Source organism: Hypanus sabinus, chromosome 8 (assembly GCF_030144855.1).
Source record: "Hypanus sabinus isolate sHypSab1 chromosome 8, sHypSab1.hap1, whole genome shotgun sequence".
NCBI lineage: Eukaryota > Metazoa > Chordata > Chondrichthyes > Myliobatiformes > Dasyatidae > Hypanus > Hypanus sabinus.
In genome coordinates, this window is record NC_082713.1 from 43,501,313 (window position 1) to 43,519,119 (window position 17,807).

Consider the following 17,807-nt stretch of genomic DNA (forward strand, 5'->3'; position numbering starts at 1 on the left):
ATCTCTTATCCGTTGCCATCAACCTCAGTCACTTTACCCCACACTACTCGTTTCTACCTCCTACACAAGATCCACAAATTTGACTGTCCAAGTACACCCACTGTTTATGCCTGTTCCTACCCCACTGAACTCATGACTGAATACAATTCCATTTTATCCCCCCCCACCCCCCCTGGTTCAGTCTCTTCCCACCTACACCCACAACACTTCACATACTCTCAATCTCCTGTTCCTTCAACTTGCTAGCCCTGATCGCTTCATTTTCACCAGCGCAGTCTCTGTACACTTTTATATCCCATCAAGGAGACAACTCTCCACTTTTCTCAGCAAAAGACTCAACCAGTTCCCCTCCACCACCATACTCCTCCATCTGGCAGAAATGGTCCTCACCCTCAAGAATTTTTCAGTTCCTCCCACTTTCTTCAAACTCAAGGTATAGCCATGGGTACCCAGCTAGGCCAGTCTTTCCATTGACCACGCGTTACAGTCCATGTTTCAAGACTTCCTGGTAATATTCTCTTACTCTTTCTGCTCTACATTGATGACTGCATTGGTGCTGCTTCGTATGCCCATGCTAAGTTAATCAATTTCAGCAACTTTGCCTCCAACTTCCACTGTCACCTTAAATTTATTCAGTCCATTTGAGGTCCCCTTCTTTGACTTTTCTGTCGACTGATGTTTTTCTTTGGACAAACTCATCAATTCCCATCACTAGCTTGACTACCTCCTCCCACTCCCATAAATTGCAATTGTCTTTTTAGTTCCTTCATCTCCAATCTGTTTCGAGGATGAGGCTTTCCTTCTGTTACACTCCCTCAAACAGGGCTCCCCCTACACCACCATTGATGTTGCCCTCACCCATATTTCTTCCAGTTCCTGGACATCTATTCTTACCCCATCTTCCCACAACTTCAACAGGGATAGAGTTCCTCTTGTCCTCACCTACCACCCCATGAGCCTCCACATCAAACACAGTTCTCCACAACTCCTGCCAGTCACTGGGACCCAATATAGATTGGAAGTTGCTTTGTCAAGCACCTCACTTGTTTGCAGAAAGCAGAATTTCCAAGTGGCCAACTATTTATTTCCCATTTCTATTCTGACAAGTCGGTCAATAGTCCCCTCTTCTGCCACATTGAGGACACTCTCAGGTTGGAGGTCCAACAAATCATTCTGTTTAGTTAGCTTCCAACCTGAAGGCATGAACATGGATTTCTACAACTTTCGATAGTATTTCTCCCCCTCCCCACCCTCTTCTTCATTTCCCTACTCTTACCTTCCCTACCCATCATCTCCCCCGATGCCCCTCCTCCTTCCATTTTCCCATGGCCCACTCTCCTGTCCTATCAGATTCCTTCTTCAGAACATTGCTTTCCAACCATCACCTTCTTTCTTCATCCCCATCCACCTGGCTTCACCCATCACCTTGCAGCTTGTACTCCTTCCCCTCCCCCACCTTCTTATCTTCTCTTTCTCCATACTGATGAAAGGTCTCAGCCTGAATCACTGACTGTTCATTCATTTTTATAGATGCTGCCTGACAGGAGTTCCTCCAGTATTGTGCATGTGCAGTTCCAGCACTTCTGCCACATACAAATTCAAAATTAAAACACACGGGTTCTCTTGCAGATAGCTTAAATCATAAGTTTAAGAATTTAGTGCCCACTTATATTCAGGACATCTTGAAAACAACAGCATAAAACACTGAGAACGTAGTTACCCAAATAAAAATTTCAGACACCACAGGCTAATGATATTGGTAATTTTTTACCTAATCAAAGAATGAATATATCATATATTCTAAAAGGACAATAAAGTAATTGTTGCTTTTAATATTCTTATTGAATGGCACAGCTGACAGGGCAGCGCGGTGGGAGGGTGGAGGAGAAGAGGAAAGGATAATACGGTCATTCATGCTTCAATATCTTATGATCATAAGCCGATCACTGGATGCCACATTACTTGTTAGTTGAGAACCGGCTATGTACTGTTTACCATGTCCAGATATTTAGAAACTACATCAAGAAAGTTTCATAATTCAAACTCCACCTAACAAGATACTAACAATGAAGATGCCTTCAATCTATTATTGCTTGCAAGTTTCAACCCTTTATCACCACACAGCTCTCACCTCCAATTTGGCAACCATTTGCTGTAGACTGCGTAGATCATCAATTTGCTCCTTTGCTTCTTCACTAGATGAGATTTCAATTAGTTTGTCCAAGTCCAATTTGCACCTATTAAGGAAACATTTTCTTCAGTTTTACTCACAGAACCAACCCAATCCTACACCACACTACTCTAAAGATAAGAAATGCCAGGACTGGTTGTTCTGCTCATATGCAAAATTTCTCTGTCATCCTTCATTGCCATCTCAGTTGCTGAAATAATATTTGTTGGTGATCAAATACCACACCCATCCTAGCCAGAACTTTAATGATCAATGTACTTACGATTGAAACAGTTAAGAGCAAACAGAAATTATGCATTTCTAAGACTGGGTCAACCTTAAGTACATAAGGATGAGGAAACTGAGAGTATTGCAACAGGTGAGGCACTCCAAGAGACAATATGCTGAACATAGTCATAACTGATAATATTTAGAAGTGGTAAGGAGTGTACAAAGAATGTGCAGATCACCAAAATATACCTGAATAACACCAGCATATGTATGGAGACGTCAGAGAGAAAAACTTTCAAGGGGAAAGGTCTGTTAGCTGTGGGAACAGTTATTAACCACTACTGCCATAATGAGTTGAAGGAAAGCAGAAAATAAGGATAGTTCTGAATTACAAGTTAGAGTGCAATAAAGTAATAAACACAAGCAATTTAAAACACCATAGCAAAATGTGTATTGACACAGTCTTAATAAACAATAAGTAGGGAAGTGCAAAAAAAGGTTAAAGCTGAATGATTGATGACTCACATGTCATCTAGCGGAAGTCACAGAAATAAAGCCCAATGAGTATCAACAGTAGTGCTATTATTCTAAATATTTAGAAGCATTTAAGACCAATACCAAAATGTCACCACTATTTGCTGTTGAATTGGCAATTCAAGATTTTAAACTTTAAAAAGAGTCTATTGAATTATACCGAAAACATGACAGATACATACGCAGGATGCTTCGAAAGTTCACTGAGCTGGTGCATCAGCTTCTCATTCACCTGTTCCATCTGAACAAAATAATGCAATTATTAAACTTTAAATTTGCTAATCACATCTACACAAGGTAATTCTAATTATTACATTAAGCTGGGATTTACCACATTATCTGTGGATTTGTGATAAAAATTTAGACAGGCCCTCCCCATTTCATTTGTACCACTTTCTTGCACAAGAGAGAAGTATAGGTGAGAACAGTTGCAACTTGTAAATGGAAAATAGGAGGGCTGACAATAAATTACAGTTAATAGGGCAAATAATACAAAAAGAAAACTAATGTGCAAATTACATGGATAAATCACTAATAAACATGTGAACATATGCTTGGAGACCAAATGTAAAAATAATATACAAACATCTAGTCACTGTATGATAGTTTGGAAAAGAGCAAAATATTCAGAGAAATGTTGCCTAATCTTACCACTATAACTCTTTCACACATATGTGTTGTCTGGCCAACAGCTTCACGAAGTTCTTTGCTCAGATTTTCTACTTCCTCCCTTTGTAATCTTGCTGCCTCCATTGCAGATTGTCGTTTCTCAGATTCATCCACTCTAATTAAACAAAAAAAAACAAAAAAAAAACCTTATTCACATGCCAGTGAACACAAGCAACAGGCAAATTAAATAGGAGCTCTTGACTGTCTCAAATGACCATAAGACAAAGGAGCAGAATTAGGCCATTTAGCCAATCAAGTCTGCTCCACCATTCCATAAACCCAATTCTTTTGCCTTCTCGCCAAAACTTTTGGAGCCATTACTAATCAAGAACCTATCAAGAACTGGTTTAAGTATACCCAATGACTTGGGTCTTACTTTTGTTAAAAAAATAAAAGAGGATCGGAGTAATCTTGGGGTCCGAGTCCATAGGACACTCAAGGCTGCTACACAGGTTGACTCTGTGGTTAAGGAAGCAACGGTGCATTGGCCTTCATCAATCATGGGATTGATTTAAGAGCCACGAGGTAATGTTGCAGCTATATACGACCCTGGTTAGGCCGCACTTTGAGTACTGTGCTCAATTCTGGTCGCCTCACTATAGGAAAGACATGGAAACCATAGAAAGGGTGCAGAGAAGATTTATAAGGGTGTTGCCTGGATTGGGGGTATGCCTTATGAGAACAGGTTGAAAGCTTGGCCTTTTCTACTAGGAGCGACGGAGGATGAGAGATGACCCAAGAGGTGTACAAGATAATGAAAGGCATTGATAATGTGGATAGTCAAGAGGCTTTCTCCCAGGGCTGAAATGGCTAACATGAGAGGGCACAGCTTTAAGTTGCTTGGAAGTATATAGAGAGGGTATGTCAGGGGTGAGTTTTCTACACAGAGTGGTGTGAGCATGGAATGGGCTGCTGGCAACAGTGGTGCAAGCAGATATAATAGGGTCTTTTAAAAGACTCCTGGATGGCTACATGGAGCTTAGAAAAAATAGAATTACCTAGGCTTTACCCATAGCCCTCTAAGGTAAGAAAATCAGTCCAAATTTGGCACAAAGCAAAAAGGAACAAATTACTAAAACGGTAATAGGTGCAAGACATAACTTCCTTATACAGATCCCAACATCCCTTCACAATGTACCACCACTGAGAACTGGAATCATTCTGGACAAGTAATAAAATAACATAATAGAAGATCATATTCAAAGAGCTTTGTCTCACCCTTCAACATTCTCTACAAAATGGAACCAAGGTAACAGCGAAAATATGAATATTTTGAACTCCTTTTCAAACGCAAGTCTGGGCCACTGAGAACATTTAAACTCCTAGAACTAAAATCTAATCCAAATGTAGTAACTCTTCTAGAATTCTTCCGTTTTAAATAGATCAATAATAACTTATGCCAATGAGATTTATCTCTTAAGCAAGTCTACTTGCTTGCAGTACAAATTAATACAACAAAATTTAAGACTGATTAAGCCTCAACAGTAGTTATAAATCCTTTCAGTGAAGCAAAAATATGAAGTTACAATTTGCATACTGCTGTCCTTCAGTAACACGTACAAAGAGGATGAAAGCCTGAAGCTCCAAGATAAACTCACTAAACACTCACTGTATAACACTATACAGTATATTTGTAAGCCCATTGCAGTCGGTCCTTAATTTTCCTCTTAAATTGTACTCGTTAATCGAAATTTTCAGACAGACCAGGTACAAGATCAGGCTTTGTATTAATAAACAGAAGAGCAGAAAGATAACTGCTTAAAATAACATGGTTACTTGGCGTAGTCTATATATCAAACTTACCCATTACTCATTTCAGCTGTCCCTCCATGTGCTTGTAACAACAGCACTTGAAGTTCTTGCACCTAAAAGTTAAACAGTACTACATGTTTAATGCCTATAGTTTTATTTACTTTATCTTAATCCATGTTAAATGGTACACTTAATGCTAAAGAAAATCAAGATAACAAAAATAAAAGTTCAGGTTGCTTCTCTTCTCCACAGGTTGCATTATGATAGGATAGATTATGTTCACAGTAGTGTATTTGGCTTTGTACCTGTTGTTTAAGGCGTTGTAGTTCAGCAGCCTGGGGATCAAAGTTAACCACAGGCTTATTCTTTATTTTCCTCGCTCTGTCAGCATAACGGAGTGTATTTAGAGTTTCCTCAAGGTTTGAATCAGCAGGACTGACGCAAGCTATCATCAATGTGTGACTGTTTCCACCAAGTGAGTCTGAAAGGTAAAGGCAAAACTGGATTGGGGCTAGTGCAGACAGGATTTCATCTCTCCAGCGAAATAACAGATTTTTTAAGAAAACAAATAAAAAAGGATATTAGACCCAATCTCTGGTCCAAATTATTACTATATTCATAGAACCTCTGGTTTTGGTTGGTAGATTTATTTTCAGTAGTTGTCCATGCTGTTTTAAACACTGGGCCCCCCACCCCAAAGTTTCCAATATTAACAGCAGACTTGCAGGTAAAAATTGATCACTTCATTAGGAATTGAATTGACTATTTCTTGCAACTTTCATATACAGGAGTAAAAATCTTTACATTACATTACATCTCCATCTAAATGTGTAATAACAGTAATTTACAATAAGTAGAACAGTCAATCTAACATAGAAATATAGTCAAATCAGTGTGAGTTAATCAGTCTGATGGCCTGGTGTAAGAAGCTGTCCCAGAGCCTGTTGGTCCTGTTTATGCTGCAGTATCATTTCCCAGATGGTAGCAACTGGAATAGATTGTGGTTGGGGTGACGGGTCCCCAATGATCTTTTGGGCCCTTTTTACACACCTATCTTTGTAAATGTCCTGAATAGTGGGAAGTTCACAATTACAGATGCGCTGGGCTGTCTGCATCACTCTGCAGAGTCCTGTGATTGAGTGAAGAACAGTTCCCATACCAGGCAGTGATGCAGCCAGTCGGGATGCTCAATTGTGCCCCTGTAGAAAGTTCTTAGGATTTGGGGGCACAAAAGCAAGTCCTTGGTGATGTGGATGCTGAGGAACTTGAAGCTGCTTATCCTCTCAACCCCAGATCCATTGATGTCAATAGAGGTTAGCCCGTCTCCATTCCTCCTGTAATCCACAACCAACTCCTTTGTTTCTGTGACATTGAGGGAGACGTTTTCTTGACACCACTGTGTCAAGAGAGATTACTTCTTCCCTGTAGTTCACCTCGTTATTGCTTGAGATTAGGCTAATCAATGTAGTGTCTCTGGCAAATTTAATTAGCAGATTAGAGCTGTGGGCGGTGACACAGTCATGGGAATACAGGGAGTAGGGGAGAGGACAGTACACAGCCCTGAGGGGCTCCTGTGTTGAGAGTCAGAGGAGAGGTGGTGAGGGAGTTCACTCTTACCACCTCCTGGTGATCTGACAATATTTTTACAATTAACAGCAATCAGCACGTGGAAAAAGCGTGCTTAGAAAAGAGACATTTTGGGAAATACACATCTCCCCTTGTTATTGTTAACAAAAAGCCCCAAAAAGGAAACTCTAGTCCACGTTCTTCCTGTTTGAAAAGTAAACACCGAAACATACAATACTCACTTGGAATAATAAACATACACACAATAAATCTCATGAAACTCAAAAATCAAAACCTCACCTTGAAGCAATCGTGTTAGTTTTGAGTCACGATATGGTACAAAGCCCTTGCGATTATTCTCATCACCGAGTGCACTGATGACATTGCCGAGGGCCAACAATCCACGGTTGATGTTAATCCCTGCAATAGAGACCTTGTTACTGCACATCTGGGGCACATTCCACAAAACCTAATGCACAATGACAAACACTGATATTTGGCAACAAGCTCCAATGAGAATGACTGAGTTTAGTGATCCAACAATCCAGAGACAAAGACCAATGATCTGGTGACAGCACTACAATGGGTAGGAAACTCCCTACTCAACAATAGTGATAGCAAACCTCAAGCTGTATAAGGTACAACTATTTTTCCTCAAGGTAAATTAATGCTAGAAACTTTACTAAATGGCAGGGGCAAATCAAGTAGTCAGCTTTATATTTATTCCCCCCCCCCCCCCCCCCACATTTAGGTACTAGTCTTCCAGCTATACTAAAGAAAACTTCAATTCAAGTGCAAGTCTTCTTTATTACATTCCTTGCTAAATTCAGTAAATCCAACTTCATATCCAATGGAGGAAATTAGAGAGGCGGCCAAGATATATCACCCATTTCTGACCAAAGAATGCAAGTGATCAGCCTTATCATCACATTCACACTCTCAATTCAGTCAGAGCTCAGAAAGCTCATCAGGATTTTCTCCTCATATTAGGGTTACATAGACCTGATTTTTACTAAGTTCTGTTTATTGCATGCAAATTTATTGTTTAGCACCCATGGCCCTATAAATAACTTTATTCGTGACATTGTACAGGACTTGCTGTTCCAGACTCCTCAGTTAAACAAATTTTGCTGCTTAGTTTGTTAGTAATAGTGTTAGAGGGGTATCTACCCACAACCAGCAAGCTCCATGATGGATCTCACAGAAAATGGATTTAACACCTTTGAGAATTTAGCCACTGTTGTGGTATCAAGTTGTTCATAGATGGTGTGAAGTCTCGTGTTTACAAAACTCAGTTAACTTTCAGGCCGTTACTCTCCAGCTAGACCAGTCGAGTATTTAAAGATACTTGCCCATTACTTATAATGATCAACTGCAAAGAGAAATCTAAACTGGAGATTTGAACTCAGACCCAAAGACTGTATAATATTTTCTAATAAGCACATTTATAGCCCAAGGTGAAACAGAGTCAAAGTATTTTATAATATGGATCTTTTAGAACAAAATTACCTTCTTTCAGACGGTCACCTTCTGCTTTGGTTTTCTTTTGGCGCTCTGACCCTGCCAGGTCCACCAGATGCAATTTGGAACGGATGTAATAGTTTCTGTGAAGATAGAGAAAATTACCCTGAAATGGTCTTGTACTTTCAGGCATATCAAAATGCACAACAGCATTAAAAGATGAACACTTGTACATTTAATGAAACATGGTAAATAAATGTCAAACTTTACTTATCACTTCTCTTTCTCTGTTCAACCGTAATAGTGAAGATAGCATGTGATCTAGATGACTGGGTGTTCATAGCTGTAGCAGCAACTGTCCTTGTAGAATTCCCTTGTTCTAGACAACCCACCATATCCATTGCAGTGTTTACTTTCCTCTCTATTAGTCCTACAATCTGAGGGGGGAAAAAAAAACACAAGTTTGCAATAACAACTTAAAAGAACATTATGTTCCAACAATCAGGAGAGCCATAGCATTAACCAGGCCAAGCAAAAAAATAAACCTGGTGATATAAGTTTGCAGATAAATTCCCCCAAAATGCAAATTGATCATTAGAGCACTTCCATGAGAAAATTAAATGTCTTTTAGAGGTGGGCTTTTGTCTATTATATAGCGTAATCAGTTCAAACCCAGTTAACTGACTAACATGTGTAACATCTCATATTGCACCTTAAATCAAAGTAGTGAAAATTTTCCTTAAAGCAGAAAAATAAACAAGAGTCTGTTTTGGTAAGGAAACTCCAAGCATACCTTTATTCCTTCTTTGGGATCTTCTCTAATGTGTATTGGTGATTTCTCCCGAGACGAATCCAGTAGATCTATGATCTCCTCATTGTAGATCTTTATGAAAGGCAAATATAAGTTCAAACTAGATCTTAGGCCCCAGAAGTACACCATTTTACCTGCCACCCTCTCAATAAATATATAAATACCACCAACAGAAAATTATCAAAGTTTCCTTAAGATAACTTGCAACCAATGGGAGTGTCAATAGGCAGGCAGTTCTCAGACAAGGGATAATTTCCGTTTGTAACATCTGGTTTCCTTTGTTTAGTTTTCATTTAACCACCAACTCCTCAACCCAATTTGAGTTGTTCCTCCATCAACATAAAACAGTTTCTGGATTGCAATGCTACAGATGTGTACAACACTAAGTACCTGCTGTCACATAGCATGTTATCCATTACATACAGCATAACACCAGCTTTTACAATTCATTTAAGTGACTCCTCCAATGTACAGTCATAGATCATTTTGAAAGTTTAGCAAGTTATTTACTGAGGAAAGGGAAAAACTTAAATAGTATTTTCAACTGCAATCACTGAACAAATAAGGCTAGCAAATGAGAATATTTAAATATTCAGCTTCCAGATGTTTACAGGCTCTATGCATTCTCTCCTAAATATAATGTCTTGTTTCCTTAATTCCTACATTGGCTTCTTAGTTAAGTGTCATCTCCATCAATACTGTCACCTCCAATTTCATCTTCACCCTGCTTAACCCTCTCTGATATAACTGTATCCATGTTTCATTGCTGCATTTTGTCCTTTGCACTCCCATGAACATATTCACCAATTATTAGCCCAATCATTTCTTGTACCCCACTACCCTACTGTAAACACGTGGGTCCTCTCCACAACCTTGAACATATCCAATACAATAAACAAAAGTAACACAAGATCAAGCTTAAATAATTCATGTTCATCATGTATGTAATGTACTGTGCTGCATCTGCAAAAAAAAAATCAAAATTTCAATTGCATTTATACCTTGGGTATATGTTCTGACAATACATTTGAATGCAAACTTTTGCTCATCCACACTTAATGTGTCCATTCCATCCTGTAATAAGCCATGCACAACCACTCCCTATATAAATTTATGTCTGACATACATCACCCTGCTTAAATGTACTTATTTTGCCACCACTTCTCCCCCTCTAGTTTCTAAGACTCAAAGTTCCAGATTCCACCTTTTACCAAAGTACTAGAGGCAATTTGCAGTAAGTATTTAACCACTGAACCACATACTTTTGGAATCTGGGAAGAAACCCAAGTACCTGGAGGAAACCAGGCAGTTATAGGGGAAAATGTGCAAATTCTACACAGACTGTACAATGTCAGGATTGAACTCAGTTCTCTAGCAGTGCAAGGAAGTACTTCTACTAGTTTTACTACAGTGTTATCTGTGTTTTGGTCAAGTTTTAAAATCACTTCAACTGTGCATAAATATTTTTTCCTCATACCTCTCAATACTTACATTATATACACAAATCCGAGTCACTATTATACCAAGTTTTATGGACATACTTTTAGCTAAAGTACACCAAAATAAATTTACTAATGACAATGATCTATAACCAACTGGGTATTTTCTTGAGCAAGTGCACCTATACGCTACTAATGATGTCAACCATAAATATTAATGCGCGCAAGATCCTGCTACAAAATATAAATTTTGTTCATAAAAAGATAATACTCAATCACAAATTGCCAGGATTGAAGCACTAACAGCAAACCAAATCAGAAGGTGACTGTCTGAAGGAAAGTAATTAATCCTGTAAGATGTGTACTACAAACATCAATTCCAATGTCTAAATTGTTTTGTGAAAATAAAAGTTTATCTTATGCAGCTATCTTAATTTTATAACCTGCAAGTAAGAGAACCGCTTTCCACCCCACGTACTTTGTGCTAAACACACCAGTTGGCAGCTCAACAACAGCAGTATTGCAAATATTTGAGTACCTCATCTGTTTTGTTTTTAAATTTCAGTATAATACTGAGGGAGTGCCATGATAGCAAAGGTTCTATGTTTCAAACTCCTCTTACAAGATATAGGCATTACTGGCAAAGCCAGCATTTCTTGACTAAACCTTGAAGTGATGAGCTGACTTCTTGAACATCATTTTTACTTTTTGGTAAAAGTACTTGGAGCATTGTCAGGAATCGTAGGATTTAAACAAAGGAATTTCAATGTATTACTAATTCAGCATAATTTGAATCTTAGAGACAATGTAGGCCAACCATTTCCATGGACCTGCGGCAATTTCCCTTTTGTTGTAGATACATCTCAGTCATGTCAAATACAGTAACACTAATGCACTTTGTGGATGATAACATTACAGCCAAATCCAGCTAACAGTGGAGGGAATAAGTATTTAAGTAGACCTTTTACTTTTTTGTTTGCCAGCATCCAGGGATAAAAGAGAAGCAATAACTTAGGGTGGCAAGTTATGTGAAAGCTGTGTCTTGGTTGTTGTCATCCTTCTCATATTGTTGGAGTTGGACAAGTGATTCTCAGTTCTGACTTGTCTTATTGGACTTGAGGGAATTGAGGCAATTCATTCAGAACTTTTTTTATTCTGCTCTTTTATTCACCATAACTGTTCCAATTAAGTCCTAGCTCCACCTTTTGGGACCTGTGGCTAACAGGACTGCCCAGCATTCAATGTCATTGAATGGTCAAGAGCTGGTGGTTAGACTCAGTAGCTGGCACTTAAATGGGAAATGAGATCCCTACCACACATCACTTCAAGCCTGAACCCTACTTAGGTTTTGCTGCATGTAGACATGTTGCCCTGTTTTCCAAAGTTGCAAATGAGAATTTGATCACACCATTTGATCTTGGTAATAGAGAGGACACTGGTGAAGTAGCAAATATTTCATCCATGTAATCATCTCCAATGGAAATCTTGGAGCTAGGGCCAAGATGAAACAACACATTATCCACAAAGGAAGATTTAACATCACCAACGGAGATGGTTTCCAACAACTTTGGACAAAGTTTGCATGGCTCTAGAAAACTCAAATTATATTGGTCAATACATTGCTTGGTTGTATTATTGATGACTCTTTTTAATCTTTGCCAATGATAGAGTGACAGCAACTCACCAAGTGGATTTGACTGTTGTTAATGGACAGAATGAATCTAGATAATACTTTGCAATGCCAACTTGATGACATTATTAACATTATATTGCAATAGCTTGACTGGAGACAACTGTTTCTGAAGATCATGTCTTCAGTTGCATTCTTTTTGCTGTAATAAGTGTTTTCAACTATTGCTGGTACCATGTCTAGTGAAGCACAGGTGGATGATGGTCATTGTGGAAAATCAAAGCTCATTGCTTTGGAAGCAACATTTTGGCAGATATATAATTCAATGGCTACCAGATGACAACAGGCATAAATGGTTCTTTTCTCTTTTATGCCAGAGACCACTGGTGGGTCCTCAACAACTTCAAACTTGGATGAAGAAGGTAGAACAAATTATTTGATAAAATTTGCTCATTACAGGAGAAATGAAGTTAAATATAATGATGTACAAGGCTGAAGATACAAATTAGACAGTATCTATAGAACAAAAAGTCTATATTTCAAGTTAAGACGTTTGCTCAGAACTAGGAAAACAAGACAACAAGACAGGGTTAAGCTGCAGAAATACAAATGTGAATGGATAGGACAGATGAAATATCTTAGGCAAATTTCAGAATTTCCACCTTATTAGATTCATCTTTCCTTCTCCTTTGCCATTACCCACTTCTAATGGTACTGTCCCAACAACCACACAGTAGATGCAATACTTTTACTTAATGTCTCCCCACCCACCCCTTCCCACTACCCAAAAATCAGTTCTTCCAGATGAAGCTGCAACTCACTTAATCTTCTTCCAATCTAGTGTACTATTCTGAACATTTGTGTCTTCTCTACAAACTATCCAGATAGGTGAGGTGTTGTTCCTCTAACCTGCATTTGGCCTCCTCTACTGCAATAAGGAGCAACATCTCATATTCTGCCTGGATAGCCTTCAACCAGATGGCACGAACATCAATATGTCTAACGCTGGTAACCCTCTGACCCTCACCACCTTTTCCTCTATTCTGATTGTCCATTTGCCCCTCCTCCACCCTCACGACCTGTCCATCACCTCCCTTCTGGATTCCCTATCCTCTTGCTTTTATTCAACTGTCCTCTCTCAGATTCCTTCCCAGCCCTTTACCTCAGCCACAATGGGAGAAAAACATATACATTAGTGACATGGAGATGACAGAATGAAAAGGTCAAGATGTTAGAGAGAAATGAAAGCATAAAATAAGGTAACACTATTTAACTCAAAAGTTACAAGTCAGCAAGCAGGAAGAGTAGGACATGGATTTGTTAGAATTCAGGTGGCATTTTGGAGAATAAATTGAGAGTAGAAAAAGGGAAAAAAACACAACTGTATTGGAAACATCTAAAAAGTAAAAGGCATTAGTGAGCCTTTCAGAATACAGTTTGAACAGTAGTGATAAGAAAGAAATAAGCAGCTTAAGTGATGGTAGAGGTATGGGTCAGAGGACTTCTTGGAGTTAAATTTGATTAATTACATGTAGTCAGAGTCAATTGAAAATAATGCTAGAGAAAAGTTGCTTGTAAGGTTAGAAAACTGTGGGCCTGGCCTTCCCTATATTTACATGAGGTAAAAAATTGTTCCCCCCCATTTAATACTACTTCAATACAATCTCTTCTTGGAGTTAGTGGATAAGCTAAGAAAGGTTACAACTTGGATTTATGTTTTGCAAGAACACATATGGAAATTAATACCATTTACAGAAACTATCTTTGTGCATTCATGATCTCACTCTTCCCTTACCTCCAGATAGGAGACCTTTAATGCAAAATCATTTTCCAAATTTTCTTCAACCTTCTGAAAGAGCATATTTATTACTCTTGGAATGACGCCAACACTTGGATCACCCTCCTGCCCTGAAGTGTATGTGCCACCCATTGAATAGGTCTTCCCAGAACCAGTCTGTCCATATGCCAACACTGTCGCATTGTATCCTAGAAAAGTACAAGATAACCAAAATAAATAAGTCAGAGATATTAGCCATTACTTGTTGTGTTCTTGCAATGTTAAAAATACACAAGCATTTGCATGGCATATAATGCATATTAGCAAGTTAACTAAAATTTTCAGATTATTAAAACATCTTTTTGTAAAAAGACAAAAAGTTAACATGTGTGACAAATAAGAGTCAAGGGCTATGGCAAAACAGTTACCAACGATAATCAACGTGGAACAGAATATCAAAACTTGAAACTTTTCTTATACTGTACATAGTCAGTTAGTACCTTTAAATATTCCCTGAATGAGAGGATTAACTGTGACATTAAACACTTCTTCTTGCTCTACACAGGGATCGAAGACATAATCATATGAAAAATACTTGTCAATTCCCAAAAGAACCTAAAGCAAGGAAGAAGAAAATCAGAAAGTACATTATTTCAGAATGACATTCCTTTTGAACAACTGCTTTTCGTAAATAGATCACTGAAACACCAAACCAAAGTGAGCTGTTTTACTATCAAATTATTACCTGTGGCTCTCCTGGCGTAAACGTTAAGCACATCTGACATCCTTCTTCAATTTCCTTACGTACAAGTGGACGACAGCGCAAGACCACACGTACGGGAATAACTTTTTCTTCTTCTCCTCGCACCATTCTGCCAACAAACAAGAATGGGTCAAATCAACAAATGCACATGTATGTGATGCATGTGGTAACAAGAACAAGTACTGCATCAGAGTTAATGGAACAAACAAACAAGCTTGATGGATTTGGGGAAACGAATGCCATCAAATGTATCAATTACCAAATCAAAGCCTGACAAGTGCAGAAATTGTGAAAAGCAGTTCAAAAGGTCAAGTGTCAAGAATGAAGAGGTGATAATTGTTAGGTATTTTTCTCAAAAGGAACAGAAATACACCATAACCAGTATAACAATGGAGTGGAAAAATGCTGTCTTGCAGTCAAATGATTTAAATGTAGGAAGAGGAACCAAAAATAAAATGTTGAGCTTATTAAATACAACAGCCATTACATTCCATTCAGCCCAATAAAGTTATTGATGGACCAGACTTGTGTCATTTTGTGCACTGTTCATAAAAGTGACATCGAAGCCTTTGAACTAGTGTTAATAGTTTTATTTGGATTCTAAGATGGCAGAGATCATCAAAAAAATTGCATGTCCATTCAAATATAGGATAAAATGTACTCATTTCTTTTATAATTGCAGGCACCATCTTCTCTCATAGAAGGTACTTGCTGTACCGTTAAATATGAAAATAACAAATCAAACTGGAGTGCATGAAGTGCGCAAGAATATCATCTACTATGAGGCAGGGTTTAAAGATAATCTTAAAATGTTAAAATTAGGAAGAAATTGCAATATATGGACACCCACATTGTGGATCTTTACGATCTGCATTCTACATATCCTTTAGAGAAATAAGCAATAATGTACAAAAACAAAATTTATAAATCAGTAATCCTTGGATAAAGCATTTCCCATGGTTTCAAGTGACTCACTGCACTTTTTCTAAGACTTAATTGCATTCTCAAGTCAAGATTTTCCATTGTTTTGATAAGGATGTGCTGTTTTAATTCCACACTAAATCTACATTATTAAACATACGCACTTTGAAGAAACTGCACAAGCATTGGGTATAACTTCCATTATGGAATGTCAAAAAGAAAAGCTTCAGAAGAGATTTTGTAATTTAATTAGGGATGTTTGAGAGAATTCATACACCACGGAATTACAGAATACTGTCTCTTTGCCCCCTCGAGAATAGGAAAGAGACATTTCAATAAACGAGGGGTTTATCCTTTCTAAAGAGAGTGGCAACAGTTGGCCTTTTAAAAAAAATTACCACCTTATTTTGCAAAATATTCTATAAAAACATAGCAGCAATTTTAATTCAGTAATCTATACCGCAACAAATTTAATAATAATGGGAAATTGAAATAAAGTTGTGGAAATTCTTGCAGGAGGCAAGATTTGCGGGGTAGTAAACAGCTCAGGATTCCAAACTGAAGAAACAAATTTTAAATCTGCAAATCAACGCTGACGAGAACTATGTTCACACTATGGAGACTTATCAACAAATACAACCTTTAGAATCTCTCCAATAACAATCATGAAAAGAAGCTGCACACACAAAAATCCAGCGGCTAATATACTATTAAGGAAAGATTCAAAGGGTTTTCTTGTAGATGAACCATAAAAGAGATCAAATCTGTTTAGCTGAAAAGGGTATATTTAAATTCGAGAGTTAAGAAAGCCAAAAGTGGAACTTGCATTATGCAACGACAGTGCGCTTCAATTTAACGGAACAAAAGCAAAACAGGTCTAAATTAGAACACAGGAAATACTTGAATGACGGGGATTTACAGTTAGAGCGCTTAGCCCATAAAAAAGAATTCCAAACCATATAGATAGAATGAATTACTAAACTTTGATGCTGTGATTAATGCTTCAGTACGCATTTGCAGAGAAAAAAATATAATGTGAACAATCTGGAATCATTGCAACACATAAATCAATACCTCCACCCACGATCCATAGTAAACAAGAAAAATATTGACCCTGCCACTATGTCCCGTTCCAAAGAAGTAAGACGGCGGACAGCGGTTTAAATATTAGAAGGAGGCCTTGTCCTCTGGCAGGACACCTCGGCCCGACTACAAATCGCATTTATCTCTCCCCAGTCAACTTTCGGCCCGCTACGTAGAGGCAAACTCCCACCTTCAAGTTATTCCCGTTTCCGTTTTGTCCACCGATTGTAAACCGACTCAATAGTTATTCTATTTTAAGATTAAAATGATACGATTTTATCAACTCGCACTCCAACCGCCCGCCAAGCTGATATACATTCAAATCCTCCGCCAAACAGAGCACAGCCAATCACTGACCGCGTAAACCATGACATCACCGCGCAGGGCGTCCTTTACGTCGATTCAGCGCATTGCAGAGTTGGAGGGCTGCGGCAGTTGCCATGGAAATAGAGCTGATCAATAGGGACCTAAGCAAGAGGTGGTGCAGAGTATTTTTAAAATCTGAGGATTGTTAACATTTCTCATTGTTCTCATTTCAAGCTCAGCATTTTCTTGGCGAACTATAATTTTGAACCTCCCCAACCCTTGTGTCCTAGGCCATGGAACTTGTGTTTTAAATATGTTATGCTTCAAAATACTGTCATTTAACAATTGGTGCACTGTTCAACTGGAAATGAATGTCCAGTGGCGAAAATATATTTTGTTTGTGCTTAATTTGCCATTGTGTCATCTTGAGTGAGATCTGATTCAGTTGACAGAGCACTCTTGTAGGTTTTCACAAATAAAACAGCGTGAGGCGTTTTATGTTTTTAAGAAAAACTGTAACATGTTTATTGTCATCAAAACACTGAACAGAAAGTGTGGTAACAGTACTTCATGTAATTATTTCATCACGCCAGACCAGCCTCTTGAAGTGAACCCCAGCTCAATGTTGGAGGTTGTGGGCTTCCACCAACTACATTACCCCACACAGCCCTCCTCCCCACCCCCCAGAATTCAC

At 38.3% G+C, this 17,807-nt stretch overlaps 1 protein-coding gene across 3 annotated transcripts in view; it reads right to left on the reverse strand.

The window, feature by feature from the left end:
• The window catches only part of kif4 (kinesin family member 4), a 62,903-nt gene extending 45,768 nt beyond the window's left edge, over window positions 1-17,135 (reverse strand). Inside the window, exons 1-13 of one of the 3 annotated variants that reach the window (XM_059977041.1) lie at window positions 16,998-17,135; window positions 14,786-14,912; window positions 14,541-14,655; window positions 14,059-14,249; window positions 9,177-9,266; window positions 8,654-8,820; window positions 8,432-8,526; window positions 7,223-7,342; window positions 5,662-5,837; window positions 5,408-5,469; window positions 3,587-3,719; window positions 3,118-3,176; window positions 2,132-2,237 (exon numbers count right to left, since the gene is read on the reverse strand). In XM_059977041.1, coding sequence (XP_059833024.1) covers window positions 2,132-2,237; window positions 3,118-3,176; window positions 3,587-3,719; window positions 5,408-5,469; window positions 5,662-5,837; window positions 7,223-7,342; window positions 8,432-8,526; window positions 8,654-8,820; window positions 9,177-9,266; window positions 14,059-14,249; window positions 14,541-14,655; window positions 14,786-14,911 — 1,440 coding nt within the window. In that variant the 5' untranslated portion in view covers window position 14,912; window positions 16,998-17,135. Of the gene's footprint in view, window positions 1-2,131; window positions 2,238-3,117; window positions 3,177-3,586; window positions 3,720-5,407; window positions 5,470-5,661; window positions 5,838-7,222; window positions 7,343-8,431; window positions 8,527-8,653; window positions 8,821-9,176; window positions 9,267-14,058; window positions 14,250-14,540; window positions 14,656-14,785; window positions 14,913-16,798; window positions 16,907-16,997 lie in introns of those variants that run through there. The other 2 variants (XM_059977042.1, XM_059977040.1) reach the window with 2 other exon arrangements.
• Window positions 17,136-17,807: the final 672 nt, after the last annotated feature.